This window comes from Cydia amplana, chromosome 1 (genome assembly GCF_948474715.1).
Source record: "Cydia amplana chromosome 1, ilCydAmpl1.1, whole genome shotgun sequence".
Lineage (NCBI taxonomy): Eukaryota > Metazoa > Arthropoda > Insecta > Lepidoptera > Tortricidae > Cydia > Cydia amplana.
In genome coordinates, this window is record NC_086069.1 from 21,254,313 (window position 1) to 21,273,326 (window position 19,014).

Here is a 19,014-nt window from a genome sequence, read left to right on the forward strand (position 1 = left end):
GTATAGTAAGCTTCGCCTATGTTCAATACCTACCCGTAAGTAGTTTGAAAATTCTTATTTGGCACCAATTAATATACTTACATACATTACCTGTATACCTATACTAAAATCTAGAATACAATTATGATTTCAGTAAAAAAAATATTCCCTAACAAGACTGGTGCAAAATACCAACATTCCCCCCTCATTCTTCATATACCTTTCAATTTTTATGGAACTTCAGTGGAGAATTGAGGAAATCGTCCTACTATACAAAAATATTTCTGTAATCCGTCTTATATACGGCTAACGTCATACAAGTACCTATGTAATCACATGTAAAGGGAGTACATGGCGTCAATCAATGACCGACACGGACAGGTGAATGGAAACCTAATTAATTAACTAGCGATCTTGTATTGATGGAACCGATGCCATTGGCCGCGTCAATAACATTTCTATGGAGTCGTGATGAGAGTCTAGATAAGTATAAAAGATTTTTGACTTGAATCATGCTGTGAAATCGCTATAGGTGTACAACAAAAAAAATATTTTCTTAATTTCTAAATTAGAGACTACATATGTGACGTCCCACGGAAAAAGGTACCTTATGGCGGCTGGCGCTTACGTCGCATAGCGCCGCAATAATATTGGATTAATAATAGCGCGTTAATAATAGCGTAGGTAAGCGCCAACCGCCATAAGGTACCTTTTGCCGTGGGACGTCACAATATATGGATTTAATGGTTCTGGTGAATCAAAGCATGGTTTCCTTTATCTTGACGTTCACATTGCGTGCCAGTATCCGCCGTTGACTACAAAACCAAGGACTTAGATGATGGACTTAAACATTCCGACGAGGTTCCCTATCTGGTGACAAAGTGTTTGTGGTGAAGACTCTTTCTTGTTGCAATTTTCTACGATGCTCTTTGTAGATCATGAACCTGTCTAGTACAGTTACTACTACAAGATACTGTGTATTATGTACGGCAATAAGACTTATAGGATTCATTAGTATTTACCCTAATGGCACAGTATTGCAGAGGCCGGGAAATGGCAAATCATCATAAAGTGAAATGTTTGTAAACAATAAAAAGTGAAAGCATTTTACCTATAGATATATAACCTAATTAAATATATTGAAGGGGGATTTTTGTCAGGATAAGAATTTAATATATTTATGATAAAAACGATTTTTTTACTGTCCTATTAAGTACCTAATTTTTATTTCAATAATATAAAGGGACATATAAAACTTAAGAACTAAAACCCGTTCTGAGCCATGCCGGGTCTAAAGGTCCCCATCACACTTGCAGCGTTACCCCCATGGACCTAGAATATTACGGACGGACTGTCACCTAAGACAAACTGTGACACTGCAATGGCGGCCGGTTTGAATATGTGCGTGTAGACGAGTGTTACCATGTAACACAAATTCTCCCCTAATTTTATTTTATTTATTTTTTATTTTATTTATTAAACTTTACACATAAATTAACAGTATAACACCAAAGCACTTATGTGGTATATTACATAATTATATTAAAATATTTATACTTACAACAGAACAAACTTATAACAATGAGATCAGGGATGCATTTTAACATTATAACATTATATTATTTATCTATGCACCTTATCAGTTTCCTGTAAAATACACCAGCACTATCAGCAAATATATCTACATCATCTGACTCCAGTATGATGCGGTTAAGAGCAGTTTGGGCCCGAGCGGTGGGAGCGTTGGCGCCGCGCCTCGTGCGCGCGCCGGTGCTCGCGAACAGGCGCCACCGCCGCCGCGCCGGCACCGCGCCGCCCGCGCCGCCGGACCCACCCGGCACGCCTGTTGCGACGTTTGCCCGTGGCACCTGCAGTCCCATTCTCTCAAGCACGGATGCGCCATCTACTTTATTGTGAAGTAGTTGGCGATAATGCATTATATGTAGCAGCTTTCGTCTAGTCTCTAGTGTTTGAAGGCCGACCATTCCTGGTGAAACAATTATTTTTAATATCGTGCTAGTTTTTTTTTTTAATTTAAAATAAAAAATTAGGACAGTTTTACGTTAGACAATAAAAAAGGTGTGTACGTATCTGATTTTATAGGTCTTGAAAATGCGCAATATTGCACAATTACTGTGCAAACATTATTTTCAATACCTAATGATATTTAGCATCGTAATGAAATCAGTTCGTCATGTTTTTTTTTAATTTATACATTTAACTTGAAACACATCTGGTTTTCAACAAAAAAAATATAATACATAACAAACAAACGTTAAGTATCGCTCCTTAGTATCGGGAAATTACCATACCGACCTAGTTTGAAATGCACAATCAATAATTTAACCATTTACCTAAATGATCTCTTAATAAATAATGATTTAATAAGAAGGGTATCAATTACCCTACTTTCGGGAAATTACCCTATTCATGTTACTGGTCACACTCCTGTTTTGCAGTTTGATAATTTATAAACAACAAATTATCGTGATTTTACGTACTAATTGATAAACTTAAGTATGAAAAGTTATTCCGTGACTTTTTTTCTTTCGATCGGTACAATTCTAGCAGGATTTAACTACGCATGCCGGCATATTTTATATTTTTCTTCGACATGTTTACTTCAATGACGTTTCGATTCGTCTGACGGCAAACTGGTGGATGTGGGCTGTCAATGTGTGTGTGTCACGCGTAAATACTTAGAAACTGGTGGATGTTGGAATCACAGCTGTGTTGTAAGCGAAACTCTGTCCGTAATATTATAGGTTCATGGTTACCCCGCTGTATGGCGATGGAGACCTGTTGGACAAGCCAGTACCTAATTGAAGATGACTTTGCTCTATTGTTGATAAATACCGAGATACCTACTCGTATGCACAAAATTAAGCGAAACTCGCCGGACCTCTTTCAATTTAACTTTTTAATTACTTTATAAGCTCCGCGGATTATCTATTATGTCGCTATATCGCCAAGAGCTAAATTCGTAATTTTAATTAATAAATTTGTTTCTGGAAAGTCTTTTTAAAGTTGCTAATAAGCGTCTTACTAAAAATGTGATATATATTTTGATACATTATTAATTTAACACCATGTGAGTATTAAAAAAATTAAAGTCACCCAATTTTTGTCTTTGCCCACATCAAATTATTAGAAACAATACGCAAATAAAATGTTTTTAATAAATGGGTCACTTTAGTATGTAGGTACAGTCAGCAGCAATAGTTGCTAAGCGGGCGAGGTGTTCAAAATGATCTTGACGCGACTTTATTGTTAAGAGAATAAGAGCGCGTCAAAGTAATTTTGGACACCTCGCCCGCTTAGCAACTTATGCTGCTGACTGTACACTACTCATGAATATGTCTGCTGCGGCACCAGTGATTTCGTGGGTGATTCAACACATAACTTTTTCTGCCGAGTGGGCAAATAAATAATTCGGTTTTGCGTCTATAGACTAGTAGTTCGCCCCGAACTGAGAACTCGCGGTTCGCCAAAAATATCAATTGAATGCAGTCGTCAAAGGATCGAAAACCGCGTACGATTTATTGCAGGGTGTGTGGAGCCCTTAACTGATACTGTATCTGTGGTAAGCCGAAATATTTCCTGTCAAATGTCAAATACCTATATTATGTTTATTTTATTTTATTTTTATCTTGCTAATTATTTTAAAATGGTAAATTTAAAAACGATATTATAAAAGTGTAAGCCGAGCACTTTCATTTGATACCAAACTCGACCATACTTTCTTGCAAATAAAATGACCAGAATAGCAAGACACCTCACAAACAGCTTTTTGGCCTTCTAAGCTCTTCTAGCTCAATAACCCCTTGATCGAGCCTGCTCATAATTTAATGACTAAAATATAATGCCCTCGACTACACGTTTACCCAATTTCATTTAAATTAGAACAAATTTACTTAAGTTATTGTGTATCAAACTATCTTCTGACAGTTCAGCTTAAAAACATCGAAATGCCAGGACGTGCCGCTAGCCAGCCGCGTGTTCAAAGTTGAATGTAAGAACTTCGCTTCGCTTCGCTTCGCTTCGCTTCGCTTCGCTCGCTCGTTCGAAAATAGTAGTAACAATGACACTGTTCATAAAAAGCGAATCCGAAAGAAGAAAGATCGCGTGAAGATATCAATTGAAATAGTTCCAAAATAGAGTCCGTGCTAAAATAGAAGAGTCGTGGAATATAAGAGAACCAATATTACATTTATGACTCTTTTCTTTCTGCACAGACTCTACCTGCATACGTAAATACATACCTATTTTGTTTTTTTAAGTTCCAAAAATATATGTATAAGTACCTACTTATGTGAATTTTATACGCGCAATTTTTATTTTTTTCCGTTGCGACGGACGGGCAACTACGGAACCATACACAGCACAGCACCACATGCCCTTGTCAGGTTTAAGGGCCTACTGCAGCCGCGTCTGGCGCTTCGTAAACCACGCCCGCTAGTTCTTCCCTCCCCGCTAACACGCACACATGGAAACGCTTCGCGCCGCACGTGAAGTTTGTGTGACCTTTTAGCACCATCTAACGTTACAGAAGTTAACTACCATTATACGTGGTCGCTGCGGTCGGCCAGAAACTTAAATTCGGAAAAAATTGAAACAGATGGCGTTGTTACTTGTTCATAATAGCAAACAATAAAATAATTAATTCATAAACCTGCATATTTATTGTTGTTTTGGAAGATGTTAACATCATAGAAGCAGCAGCGTATATAGCATATAAGTTAAGAGTATTGATAATAAGAAAATAGCACAAGAACAGAAAAGAGATTATTTTTGATAAAATATGATGAAAACAGATTTACTTGATTACGCTCACCTGACTTTGCGGTCACTAAATGCAAATTTCAACCTTATTGTTATGGGGTTACAATAACCCTGGGGTTGCAGGCGTCCATGGTCGTTATTATTATAAATGCTTTGGTTGAAATGCTTTTTATTAACCCTCGAATTTTTCATAGGTACAGTCACCTGCAATAATATGTTACTCTTCGACGGCCGCAAATATATGTGACACGCTCTTATGGCTCTACAAATAAGATCTAACATGATCTACCGCAAAACGGCCTTCGGTGTGTAACATATTATTGCAGCTGACTGTACTCGTATTCATTGTTGTATAGGTAGGTATTAATATCTTTTATCCGATCGATTTGCATTTATTTGAAATAAATCACAGTGTTTAGTAATTATATGTTTTATTGAATAAGAGATTATTTAGGTATGTAAGGAATACAGGGTGCCTTTTTGAAACACTCATTTTTAGGGTTCCGTAGCCAAATGGCAAAAAACGGAACCCTTATAGATTCGTCATGTCTGTCTGTCTGTCTGTCCGTCTGTCCGTCCGTATGTCACAGTCACTTTTTTCCGAAACTATAAGAACTATACTGTTGAAACTTGGTAAGTAGATGTATTCTGTGAACCGCATTATATTTTCACACAAAAATAGAAAAAAAAAATTTTTTTTGGGGGTTTCCCATACTTAGAACAACTGAAACTGAATTTTTTTTTCATCAAACCCATACGTATGGGGTATCTATGGATAGGTCTTCAAAAATGATATTGAGGTTTCTAACATAATTTTTTTCTAAACTGAATAGTTTGCGCGAGAGACACTTCCAAAGTGGTAAAATGTGTGTGCCCCCCCCCCCCCCTGTAACTTCTAAAATAAGAGAATGATAAAACTAAAAAAAATATATGATGTACATTACCATGCAAACTTCCACCGAAAATTGGTTTGAACAAGATCTAGTAAGTAGTTTTTTTTTTAATACGTCATAAATCCCCTAAATACGGAACCCTTCATGGGCGAGTCCGACTCGCACTTGGCCGCTTTTTCTGGATAATTTTGAATTTCAATTGTCAGGGGTGCCTACATTATTTTTTAATACATTTTACAACGACAACAAACAACAGTTCAAATTCGCCGTATTTTTATTACCCGGGTCGATCGCAACAAAATAGAAAATCATGTTTTTCAAATCTAAGCGTTATTGTAATTTATCTCAAATAACCAAAAAGTCAATCTGACTAGAACTTAAAAACGAACTGAATTATTTTAATATGTCGATTTTTCTTGGTGACCCAGGAGATTTTTTTTTTATCCCATACAAAAAGAGCGTATCCCAATCGCGTATCGGTTTTGGTTTTTACTTATAAGTGTGAAAAATATATTCTACCATATACGAAGGATGTGTGTTTTTTCATGTTTTATATGTCTTTTTGTACAATAAAGTGTTTTACTGCTACTAATATATCATATTAACGATTAACTAAAAAGGTATTTACATCTAATTTAACTGGTAAATTATTACAGCCCGCTAAAATTAATATATATTCAAAAAAATATTTGTTAATATGTCCCAAAATCATGGCTCATTTTTTAAGTCTCCTGACTTACCAAACATATCGCAACGAAGGCAAGGGTACAACGCGGCATCGTGAACCTAATAACGTAACGTTTCAGTTACTTTTTTAGTCGCCGACCATTTTATCCGGGGTAGGAAAAGAGGTATTAGATCTATCCTGGGTCTAATATGTTATAAAAACATAGTTTTTTGAAAAATGTTCGTAGGTAGTACACAAAATTTACATTTTCTTTTAAATGTGATTTGGGTCATCGTTCTCCCTGGTGACTTTTCTGGTGACCCAAGAGACATCAATTTTATTATGACTCAGGAGACTTTTTTTCTATGCACTTTGATTTTTTTGATGCGCTAATTTTGTAATCTAAAATAACTTTAAACTGCTGATATACTTATATCACTTTGCTGATGAGTGGAAGTGGAATTTAAACTTAATTTATTGTTCTCTCCCTTGACATTTTGGCATACATTTGACATGCTGCAGTGCACTCCTAACGTTAATAAAGACATAATTTTTAGAAAAAGCTTTAGGAAAACTCACTCTTGAGCTTAAAACGATTAAGTCCTTATCATATTATGTTAGATTTTTAGTACAGACCCCAAATCAGTGAAAATGTGTCTTAGCCAACTAAATTTGTCTCTGGGAAAAGTACGATATCCCTAAAAATTGTACGTACATTTCGCATTTTTCTGAAGGAACGGAATTCATAAATTGGGTTATTGTTATTTTTTCAGATTATTTGATTGCATTGACATATCACCAAGATAGATAGAACATTTAAGTTACCAGAAGAAAAGCATTTGTGTTCTTTAATAGTGTGGAAAAAGTAGGTTCGATTCCCGGGCGCGATTAAGCGAATTTAAAAAAAAAACAACGTGTTGCATTCCGGGAGTGCCGACAGAAGTGAAAACTCAATGACTAGTCCAAAATGTCTGCAGCACTATGTATAATTGACCCATCCTCCTTTCTATTGAAAACTTTTGGTTCCGAAATTGCTGGTCAGTGAGCTTGTTTAAAATTCGAAAATCAAATTTATTAATTATAATAATTTATTTATTTGGTCATGATATTTTGAGTTTTATTCACCAGTACTAGAGTTCACTTTTATTAGCGATTTCATCAAGATGTAGCTTTATTGAATTATATTTGAGTGATATAAAGTTATAATACTGTGAGATCCTCGTATTTCAGCCCGTACAAGATTATAACCTTTTTCATGTAATGTCATTGAGTTTTTCTTTATTGATTTAAATGCCATCTAAACCTTACGGTCACATGATCGCCTTACGCTGTCTCGAGTTTATCATTTTTTCCCCACCTCATAAAGTGCCTAGCGCCGCTAAAGAAGTTTTCACTTCAAAAATCTTTGAATGCAGTTGTTTCTTTAAAAAACAATAATGTTTCATTTAAGTAAAATGAGCAAACTTAAGGTTTTAAGGCACTTTCCCTCCAGGGCCCATAATTTTTTTCCACCCGGTAGTAGACAACTATTTTTTTCGACTAAATGAAGTTTTATTAGATAAATCGTTGATCACATGGTTCGTTTCACACATCACATCAAATCGTTTGTCATCACAATCAAAATTTGTCAAAAGTAATGAAATTTATGCAAAAAAAACATAAATAAAACATATAAATTCAACACATTTTTTTAATAAAAATCTTTCTCGATGATATAAAAAAGAACATCGACAAATTATGTTCAAAGAATTAATATCAAAACAGATGTCATAATTAGGATTGGCTACTTTAAGAAAGGGACAGAGAGATTTAATCCTCTCGCTCTGCACGTTTTTCTCATTCCTCCTTGTCAAGCCAAAATAAACTATAAAATGATAGTAACACAGTACATTGTAATATTCACTTTTTCCACGGTATCATGTCATTGTAAATTACTTATGTGAAATTGTAGTGGCGTGCGACTTTCAAACCGGAGGTCACGGGTTCGAACCCCGGCCCGTGCAAGTGAGTTTTTGTAAGTAGAGACCTTTTTTAGTGGTACTTAAATATAATAACTTTTCGTATTATTGAAATAAAATATTTTATTCAAACAAACTTAATAATATAATAATTAAAACGAGTAATATCAATTAGTTTTTAATATTTATTCAATTATTTTAAATTATTTGAGCATGAAACATACTAGATTTATTTTTATCATTACAATAGAAAAAAAGCAAAAAATATATTCTTATAGATATTTTATTTTCAAACAAAAATAAAGCAAAAAGTTACGGTTAGATTCTGATGGCTAAATACCAAACAGCTACCGATACATTTCAATATCTGTCGAAATTTCCTAACCCGTTGTAACTGACAAAGAGTATAGATTTCGACGTAGCATGACGTAGCCTAGCAAACACGCACACATGCGTAACGTATAGGCCTGTAAGAAGGCACCATCATAGGTTTACCTCCGATTCCGTTACTACTCAATGGAGTTACGACTCAACGTTTATTGGATATTAAAATTTTACGTAATTCGGAGCGCTGCGCGAAGTGACATAGGTCTTACCTCTTTGAGGCACGACGGCCATCTAACATTACTGGCATAAAGGATGCATTTATGACTTTGACGCATGACAGAAAGAGAAACGGAACTGCGTAAAATGGGCGTTTGCTGTTGAATTCATAAAATCAAAAATCGATAATAAATCCATCGGTAAAGGATAATAAGTTAATATTTAGTTCTTTGAAAGTTAAGACGAGATGAAAACCTTTGCTGTAAGGTGGGTTGTGCTGGATATGGATGTGTTTTCTAGTTGCACGAAGCTAAAACCGAAAAATGAACACGTAAGTTTGGATTTATTTTCTATCGAGAAAATTTTAAGCATTCGTGTTTCGACTACTACGAAATCTCTTATCATATAGTCAAGAAACATATATCCGAAAATCACTACTGTTTGTTTCCGGGGCTAGCCACTGCCACCTTTCTAAGATCCTGTTATTTTTCGATGCACGGCCTTAACAATAGTAAAATGTAAATGATCGTACAAGCATGAAATCACACTCTAAATAAATTATGTATGGTACAACGTCCTAAACCCAAAAACAAGTTTCATAAATAATTTACTCCCAATGACAAGAATTTCTGAAAGTTATGATAATTATTTCATATAATAATCATAAGCCGACAGGATATTAAATAACTTTACCGACGACGTCTCATAACATTTCGTATAACATTATAAATATTAAAGTCCATTTATAATAAACCTTCACCTTATTAAGCGGCTATATTAAAGATGCCATTCTTTCAATAGCTTCCGAGCTTTATTGACATATGAGGGACAAATGACTAGTATAATCTAAAGATGTTGAAAAAAAACTTTCGTCCTTTTTATTATGTTACGTTTATATTTTTTGTTGTTATACGTGAAACATCAAAACGTGTAGGCAAAATCATCTGATAAAATTTAAATTACAGGTAAATGTTTATTATGAGCCAAATAATCTGTTGCTTTGAGCATTGACCCAGTTCGGCATCAGTTAATGTTATGAATAAAATATTACTTAGGTGGATAGAATATTCGGTAAATTAATTAAAACTAATCCTACATACTTAGGTATATGAAAGAGCCAATTGAAATTAGGTTTACCATTACCAAAGCGCGACGGCTCTATTTGTATTCATTGGACGGATTAGGGATACAGCAGGGTAGGTATAAGAATAAGAATAATTTATTACAATCAAATATCACGCCAAACCTTTAACTTTTGAAGCATAAAAGCGCTTACACATATAATAAAACACCGACAGGCGAAAATAATCCAGCACATTATTAAGGAAAATTTACAACGAACCAAGGGCAAATTATCTTCTTGACGCCTTAAATTATGTAAAGTGACCTCTCGCGGTGACTTCATAAATCGATTCCTCAGATCGCAAACAATTTACGACATAGGAGAAAACTTTTTCGCAGTAAATTAGCTGTCGAAGTGGTTTTGATACTTAATTTACCGACGGAAATGTAACCGTTTAATGATATATAATTACGCACGAATTTGGGTTGATACATTACATACATACTTATCAGAATTGGCTTACATAAACGTGGATAAAAAGTTGTACGTGTGGAATACATAAATCACTGTGTAGTTATATAGACCCTTCAAATTTAAGGAAAATCATTGAAAAGAAAGCGATGTGAAAGAAAGGAAAATGAAAAGGCTACATACGCACTTCTCTCCTCTGAAACAGAATATGTGGTCTTATTTATAGGTATTAATGTATCAAAGGCAAAACCAGTTAACACACCCTATTACTAGTTGAATCATTGAATAGTAGGAAAGTAATATCCTGAATAAGGAAAATCAATGGTCTTTTTTAAAACACTTTGCTGTATAAATTAAATTGAATTTAATAGACAAAACCCCCCAACCCGCCGCCGTCCCCAAATGAATAGGATAAGGGCAAGAGCGAATGATGATGAAACAAAATCCAACTTCACAAAACAATTTGAAATACTTAATAATAATATCATTAAAATTATTTGTAACCATAGTTCTTCTCATAATCGGTTGAGAAATGACGGAGTTCTGAGGAAACAAACATTAAAAAAAAACATAAGTACAACATTTTACAATACATGAAAAACGAATTGCAGAACTTGACTCCTTTTGAAATGATGAAGTCGGTCAAAAAGAGTTCAACCATCGGAAAAAAGTAAGTTATGTACAATTGTACAGTCAGCAAAACATAACATATTTGTATGTATGAGTGTGAAGTTAGTAATTTTGCTGAATGTACATAATTATTTATATTTAATTTCCTTCAAAACGTGACGTCACATGATATATTTTTATAAGTTGGTGGGATTTACCAACACAATATCTATGCAAATGGCATTATCCCTGATCAATACCTACACACCCACTTCGTCTCATTAAATTGAAAAACTCCGCACAACTTCTACCTATTGTCGACGAAATCTTTTGACGAGAGACTTCTTGGTTATATGCTTGAACAAAATAACTAGTGGCTCTGTGAGCTGTAGACCTCGCGAGCATAGCTTATTGGGACCGTGCACGATGACAGCGCCACACAGCGGTTTGATCAATCAACAATACAAAGATTTTAATTTATTAAAAAAAATACGAAGTTTAAGTGAAAAAAAAAATACAAAAAGTTATGTCTTACTGGGGATCGAACCCAGACTTTCTGTGTACAAACAAACAATATATAAACAAACAAAGCGATTGTTTACAAAATGCGCCATGATAGTTCTTAAATATCTAAATACCGCCTAAACCAGCAAATCAATTTTTCTGCATTTTTTGCCATTTACTATGTAAATATGTCTCAAAAAGAAAATACTCTTATGATATCGATACGACTATTTGTTTAAGCGCGAGGTATCACAACTCCTCCATTTTTGAAAATGTCCAAAAACGGGATCGACAATTTTTTTTTATTTACTCATAGAATCTGGTCACAAAATTTCACAAGAATCGGTTGAGAATTGTGACCTGTAGAGGACACCCATCCGGACATACAAAAGCAAAATGCCCGAGTCAAAACGTAGACCTTCGCTACGCTTCGGTCAATAATGTGTTAGATACCACAAATCAATGCCAATATCTTCATGCGAATAATTAGTAACAGTATTTTAGCAAGATATAGGATCTATCATTTAATTAAAACATCTATTCATTTAAGAGCTAAAATATATGAACGAAATTGTTACGTAGATTATTTTATTTATTAGGTACGTGTTTTCAATTTTATATTGTTTTCGTTATATATTATTATATTCCATACATATCACACTTAGTAATTAATAGAAGAATAGTTTCATTTAAGGAAATTTCCTGTGGTAATACTCTCAAAATAGCTCCTATATTTCTTCATCAACAATTATATTTCTTCATCAACAATATCAACATCATGCATCACTTGAATCATGCATTGTATTGAAAATCAATTTCAAAAATTTTAGCTCTAATATTATCAACTATTATATCGTTGATAATAAAGATATTTAGTTATGAAAGTCATTCCATAAATTAGTATTAAATAACGAACACCAAGAAAAGAAAAAACTAAAATTTTAAATCTTTATTTCAAATTTCTTTACAGCGCCGTCCTTAACTCCGCATAATGGTCTTTTGGCGTTAAATGTACAGTCACCAGCAAAAATATATGACTGTGGGCAGCCGTGCAAAAATATCTGATGCTCCATTGGAGGCATAAGTATATGACGACACTACCTCGGTAAAAATATGTGATGCTTTGTGGCCGGCAAAAACATCGTTACTCTGTATCCGCATAAATATCGGATCGGATCGCTTAAAAATATTTGATTACCCATAAAAATCAAAATTATGTGATTACTCTCATCTGGCATAAATATCTCTCCAATGTGAATGCAAATACATCGGATGGCAGAGGGACCGCCTATATATCTGACACGAAATTATGAAATATGTCATCAATCGGGAAAAACGAACCATACCCGGATAGCATAGAGCCTTACATTGTTTGAAGTGATTTGACAATTCACGAAAAGAGTGCAGACTTGTCATTGCATATGTCTGTCTCACATATTTCACTTGCAATTTTAAATTGTGACATAATTCAGGTAGACTTTTAATAGACAATGTGTAATAAACCTCCTTCTTACATAAAAAAGAATGATGAAGAGGTCAACCTGTGAGACTGACAAGGACAAACAATAATAGCGCTTTCGCTGCTACTCCTACTGAAAGACACATAAGACTATCCCGTTTTGTCATTTCCCCCACCCCTCATGCCAGATCCAGTTATATACTAGATTCATGATTGCAATACGTTACAATTCAAAATTATATCCAGTTTATTCCGTCAAATCGATGATAGAATATAATGTGAGACAGACATATACAATGACAAGTCGGCACTCTTTTCGTGAATTGTCAAATCACTTTATACAATTTACGGCTCTATACCAAACATGTATGGTTCGTTTTTAAAGGTCGATAACATATTAGTGATTTTCCAACGTGTCAGATAAATAGGCGGTCTGTCGTCCATCCGATGTATTTGCTTTTACAGTGGAGAGATATTTATTCCAGATGAGAGTAATCACATAATTTTGAATTTTATGAGTAATCAAATATTTTTAAGCGACCCGATCCGATATTTATGCGGATACGGACTAACGATATTTTTGCTGGTCACAAAGGATCACATATTTTTACCGAGGTAGTGTCGTCATATACTTATGCCTCCAATGGAGCATCAGATATTTTTGCACGGCTGCCCATAGTCATTTATTTATGCTGGTGACTGTACTATAGGTAGGACCTTGGGCCTTAGGAGGATAAACAAAACAACGTGATGTTAAAAAGGGGCTCGACTGGTTTTCAGTCGGACCCTAATAAAATAATAGAGAACCTAAAGTAAAAAAGGAAAAAAAAAAATAAGTTAAGTACTTCATGCGTTATGTTTAAATATCAGTAACATGATTTCTGAGAGTAAAAAACCATTTATCACACTAAAAGCTCTATATTAAACTAAACTTAAGACATAAGACATAAGGTTGGAAGACATTGTTCTTTGGCCAACGTCTATTATCTGCATCTATTCTTAATGAATTGTTTATTTGTTGAAACTGTAGATTTTATTGAGGTGTACCTTTGTTATCCATGTCTATCAATGCCAAAAAGACAGTCGTGTTAGTGCAGGGCAGTGCGGAAGCACCCAGAATACTGGTGGATGGCACAGCTCTGGAAGTCGTCAATAAGTTTTGCTACCTTGGGTCGACCGTGTCGAATAATCTCTCGCTTGATGCAGAGATCGATATTCGTATTGGCAAAGCGGCGACCATGTTCGGAAGGCTACGTTCAAGGGTGTGGTGCAAAAAACATCTCACTGTTAGAACCAAGATGATGGTATACCAGACTTGCGTACTAAGTATACTCTTGTACGGAGCAGAAACCTGGACGACGTATGCAAAACAGGAGCGACGACTCAACACTTTTCACATGCGCTGTCTACGCGACATTTTAGGCATAACTTGGCAGGACAAAGTGACCAATCAGAGGGTTTTCAAAAAGCACTGCTGCCCAGTCTTGCCGCTCTTCTCAAACAGAGACGCTTGCAGTGGCTGGGGCATGTGGAACCCTCTAGAATACCTTGACGTGTCTTGTTTGGTGCAGTTGCGTATGCTAAAAGGAACGTGGGAAGACCGATGCTGCGCTTTAAAGATTGTGTTAAGCGAGACACGTCTGCATTTGAAATCGACCACCATGCCTGGGAAGGTGATGGATGGCGCAAGCTTGATGTAGAGGGGAGAAGGCTATGCGACTAAGCCTGGTTTAATGCTTTAGATAGCAGAAGGTGTCGCAGAAAGCAAACCGGGACTGAAACCTCAGGTGGCATGAGCTTGCTCTGCCAAAAATGTGGGGCGTCGTGCCGCTCACGCATCGGCCTCCACAGTCACCAAACCCGTTATCTAAACAGCAATGCATAAAGCGTCTGTAATGGACGGAAAGCCATGTGATGATAACCTACTGAGTAATCTATATATTTATCTCTACATGTTATCCTAACTTTTATTATTTTTCAAGCATAATATATCAACACTCAAATATAAGTATACACTGTTAAATACACTAAAATAAATTGGATATTAATGGAATTATTCTTAGTCAGTCAAGTAAAGACACATCATTAACAATGAACCTTTCATCTGCATCTCAGATCAAAACTACAGTGGTCACTAAGTATACATTATTACTAGCCCTCTCTTTATAGTAAAGAGGATTATAATAAACCACGCTTTGTATGGAATCTGATCCCATGTCATACGAGATTGCAATTACGACCAGGGGTGTCATTCCGACAGCCATCGATATAGCCGAGTCCAAGTCTCAGGCAAATTAGTATAAGTATGTGCACATTTTGATTAAGCATAGTTGTTAGGGAGGTCATGCTACACTGGATCGCCCGATAACTCGACTATCCGGCGCTCGCGCAGCTAATCGGAATGCACTACCAGCTATTGGTGAATAATTGAAAGTCCGTTTTTATCTGATTGAAGGTTGGCCATAAAAGGCTTTCTTAGTGAAATTATTCACTATTAGTGCATGGCAATGCACAATGCGACAGTTATGAAAGGTTGTTAGTAGCAATGATTCGACGAATCTAAGTTATTGAAATGTTTTATAATATTATTTTTGTTAAGACTACCGATAAAATAAATGGTTGCCGAAGCAGTGACGTTAGTGATACCATTTATTAGATGGGAATACTTAGCCACAGGCAAATTCATTACCTACTTTAATTGACGACCCGCTGTATACCAACCTAGTGTATGTTGTGAAACTGACAAAGTTTGCTGTTCATAATGTTAAGATTACTGATTACAAGACTATCATAAACCATAAACTTTACAGAATCTATTTTTTTTCAAAACTTTATTGTGTAGGTAGGTACTCTTAGAATCTAAAAATAAATTAAAAAAATACCTAAGGTGGTGGCTGGTGATCAAAACGGATACTTTTATAGGTACTAAGCGACATTTTTTTAGGTGACATACAAGATGTATATTGTACGCGACTGTACTCATTTCTGTGACCAACTTTAACTGTAGCAGCAATCTGAAATCACGAAAAAAATAATGATTTCCACACAACTGTCGAATGGAGAATCAGTATGGAATTGGAACACCTGATGTATTTTTTGTGATTTCAGGGTTGTTTTCATAACAAAAGTTCCTCATAGTAATGAGTACAGTCGCGTATAATATATATACTTACCTATCTTTTATCACCTAAAACAATTCACCCATTCATTCATGTTTATATCAAGATACAAGATAACAATTAAAAAGATGAGGTGTATTCGAGTTATTCCAAATACCTACTTCAAAATATGGGTATGGGTCCTAAAATCCCCCATAATTTTATCAATTTAGAGTCCATATTCGGAATTATTGTACAATTGCAAGTAGGTGTATAATATGCAAAATTACCCGATAAAACAATTTAACAAAACAAAAAGAATAAAAAAAGTTTACTAACAGTACCTAATCATTCGTTAAGTACCTACAATAAAATGTAGGTACTTTCATTATAATAATACCCCAGTTTAATAAACTGGAAGTCAATTGGGGAATTGAATGCATGCAATTAATTTCATAATTTCCACCAGTTTGGCTCTGTCGGTGGCATTTGAATTTATCAATATTCAATGTCTGAAATCATGAATGTTTACCTATATTATTTCATTTGGAATTCCTAAAATTAACCGATTCACGAATTACCATGAACAAACGATTTTGATTGGTATTGGAGTAGGTATTTGCAATTGAATCCATATATACCGATACGACTTAGTGATTTGAAGTATCAGTGTAGTGACCGACTATGATGTTATTGGAATAAATTAAACTAGTTCATTATGATATGAACTAGTTTAATTTATTCCAATTGATATGACAACTTAAACGAAGTAAATCTAATAAAAAATGTATATCAAGTTATTGTTTCTGGTCATTAATTAATTATTATTTATATTTTGACATTATATTTCGATTTTATTCTTGATTTTATTTTACTTTTTAGTTCTGGTTGTTGTTTTAGCTATAATTTGTAAATAAAATTGTTATTTAATAAAATAATGTAGATTTAGGCTAGCTTGTAAGATTTGCATGCTGTGCATGGACGGCTAAAAGGACGGACTTAAATATAACGTACCAACTTTTTTTTTTGTAACTCCTTATTTTGCAAATAAATGATTATGAATTATGAATTATGAATTATGTTTTTTTTGGTTAAAATTATGAACTAAACAAAAAAGTTTTTTTTTTACATTTGACCATGTCGCGTTAAATTTAAACAATGTCATTTTTTTTTCTACTAATTGTCATTTAGTTTAAGCAATCTGATAGCTAATAAATACATTAGAAATAAAAACAACTTACCTCAAAACACCCTGTGGCTGCCCGGCAATCCTTTGATCCTTTTTCCGTCTTCGGCACTCACTGTCCACTCTCTTATCACCACTGTCACGTATGGTATGATATCGCGGCTGATAACTCTCGAGTTGCGTGTACAGGCGCGCGCGTGGCGCGGGCGACGGGCCTCGCTGCGTCATGGGGTCCTCGCGTGTGTACTCCGTAGCGGTTGGAGCCACACTGGCCCGAGGCTCGCACTCGATCCTCTCTGCCACCCCTGGCCGCCGCTTGTCGACGAAGGCCACTCGAGGAGGCTTTGGCTGCATCAAACTTATTTTCTTTTTTTTCGCGGTAGACGCAACGTAGAAAAAATAACCGTTGCGGTCCATTTTCGGAGCCGTCGCTTTGACCTGTAAGAGAAAAACGGCTTAGTGAGAGCTTAGCTGAAGCTGTAATTGAAAGGTAGGTATTAAGTGCAAAGCTTTTACTAAAATATAAAAGGAGTGTTGAGGGCTTACAGCGAAATATGTAACATTTTTATCCGTATCGTAAGACGTAATTTCCTCCGCTCCGCTCTAGTATTTTTGAGTAATTTTCTATGTTTTTGTACAATTATGTAACCGTTTTAACTGAAACGAGTTTTCACTAAAGTTAAAACTAGTTTTCCGGAAGGCCTCGGTGAAAATAGGAGGTGACCCAGGGGAACTGGGTCACTCTTAAAACCTAGCTTTATGGTGTTTAAGTCAACCATGGCAACAAATAACAAGAAAAAAATTATTCACTTCATTATTATCTCCTAATTATATATTATTTAAAATTATATAGGTACATCAACATATGCGAGACTATAACATTATTGAAATTTAAATACCTAAATAATTTTATGGACTCTCAACACGATTTCACAACGAACAACTTATTGTCGCATAGTTCGATAGAAAATTCTCTCGATGGCAGCCGGCGACAAGACAATAACCATTTTATCTCTTACATTTTCAAAGGTACCTAACAAAAACTTCGTAGCACAATGTTGTTGAAACGCTGAATAAAATATTACTGTCCTGCTCGCTCTATTCATCTATGAGCAGATGACTTTTACTCCGATCGTAAGGGTGTATTGGATTTTTTTTAATGAAGGCAGTTAAGAAGCTGTAATTATTGTTACCTAATTACATAATTATATAATTAACTGCATGCTTTAGTCCTTTTTGAGTTGCACCGACATCAAACATATGAGTTGGTAATATTTGATTTTATCCTTTTTGAAGTCGGTTTTCTTTTTTTTGTAAAAAGTTTTTAAGTATGATGTACTTATTAAAATTCTCTATAAACATTTTAAGCTTCACGTTCCGCTCCTTAACATTTCCCTCACTACCCTACATTAAAAATGCCATAATTTCATACACTAGTTCCGCGCCCTGTCTCCCTTCAGCTCGACGTTGCAGGTGACTGCCGATGTAAGAGTGGCAGCTGAATAGTTATGACCGGACACACGGACGAACGGACCAGCTAGCGTGAACATAAGGCGGTCACCTAGAAATCTATGGTTTGAATGATGTGACAGCATTCTTTTGACTTGTCAGTAACTTATGAGAACACTAGCGATCCGCCCCGGCTTCGCACGGTTTAACAAATTATACATAAACCTTCCTCTTGAATCACTCTATCTATTAAAAAATACCGCATCAAAATCCGTTGCGCAGAAAAAGATATAAGCATAAACACAGACAGACAGACAACGGGAAGCGACTTTGTTTTATACTATGTAGTGATT

The 19,014-nt window shown here is 35.2% G+C and overlaps 1 protein-coding gene across 2 annotated transcripts in view; it reads right to left on the minus strand.

Moving 5' to 3' along the window:
- Positions 1 to 19,014, minus strand: part of LOC134650365 (kinesin-like protein CG14535) — a 317,841-nt gene that overhangs the window by 208,571 nt on the left and 90,256 nt on the right. For both annotated transcript variants that reach the window (XM_063505326.1, XM_063505321.1), the window contains exon 3: positions 17,268 to 17,650. In XM_063505326.1, coding sequence (XP_063361396.1) covers positions 17,268 to 17,650 — 383 coding nt within the window. The remainder of the gene's footprint in view (positions 1 to 17,267; positions 17,651 to 19,014) is intronic.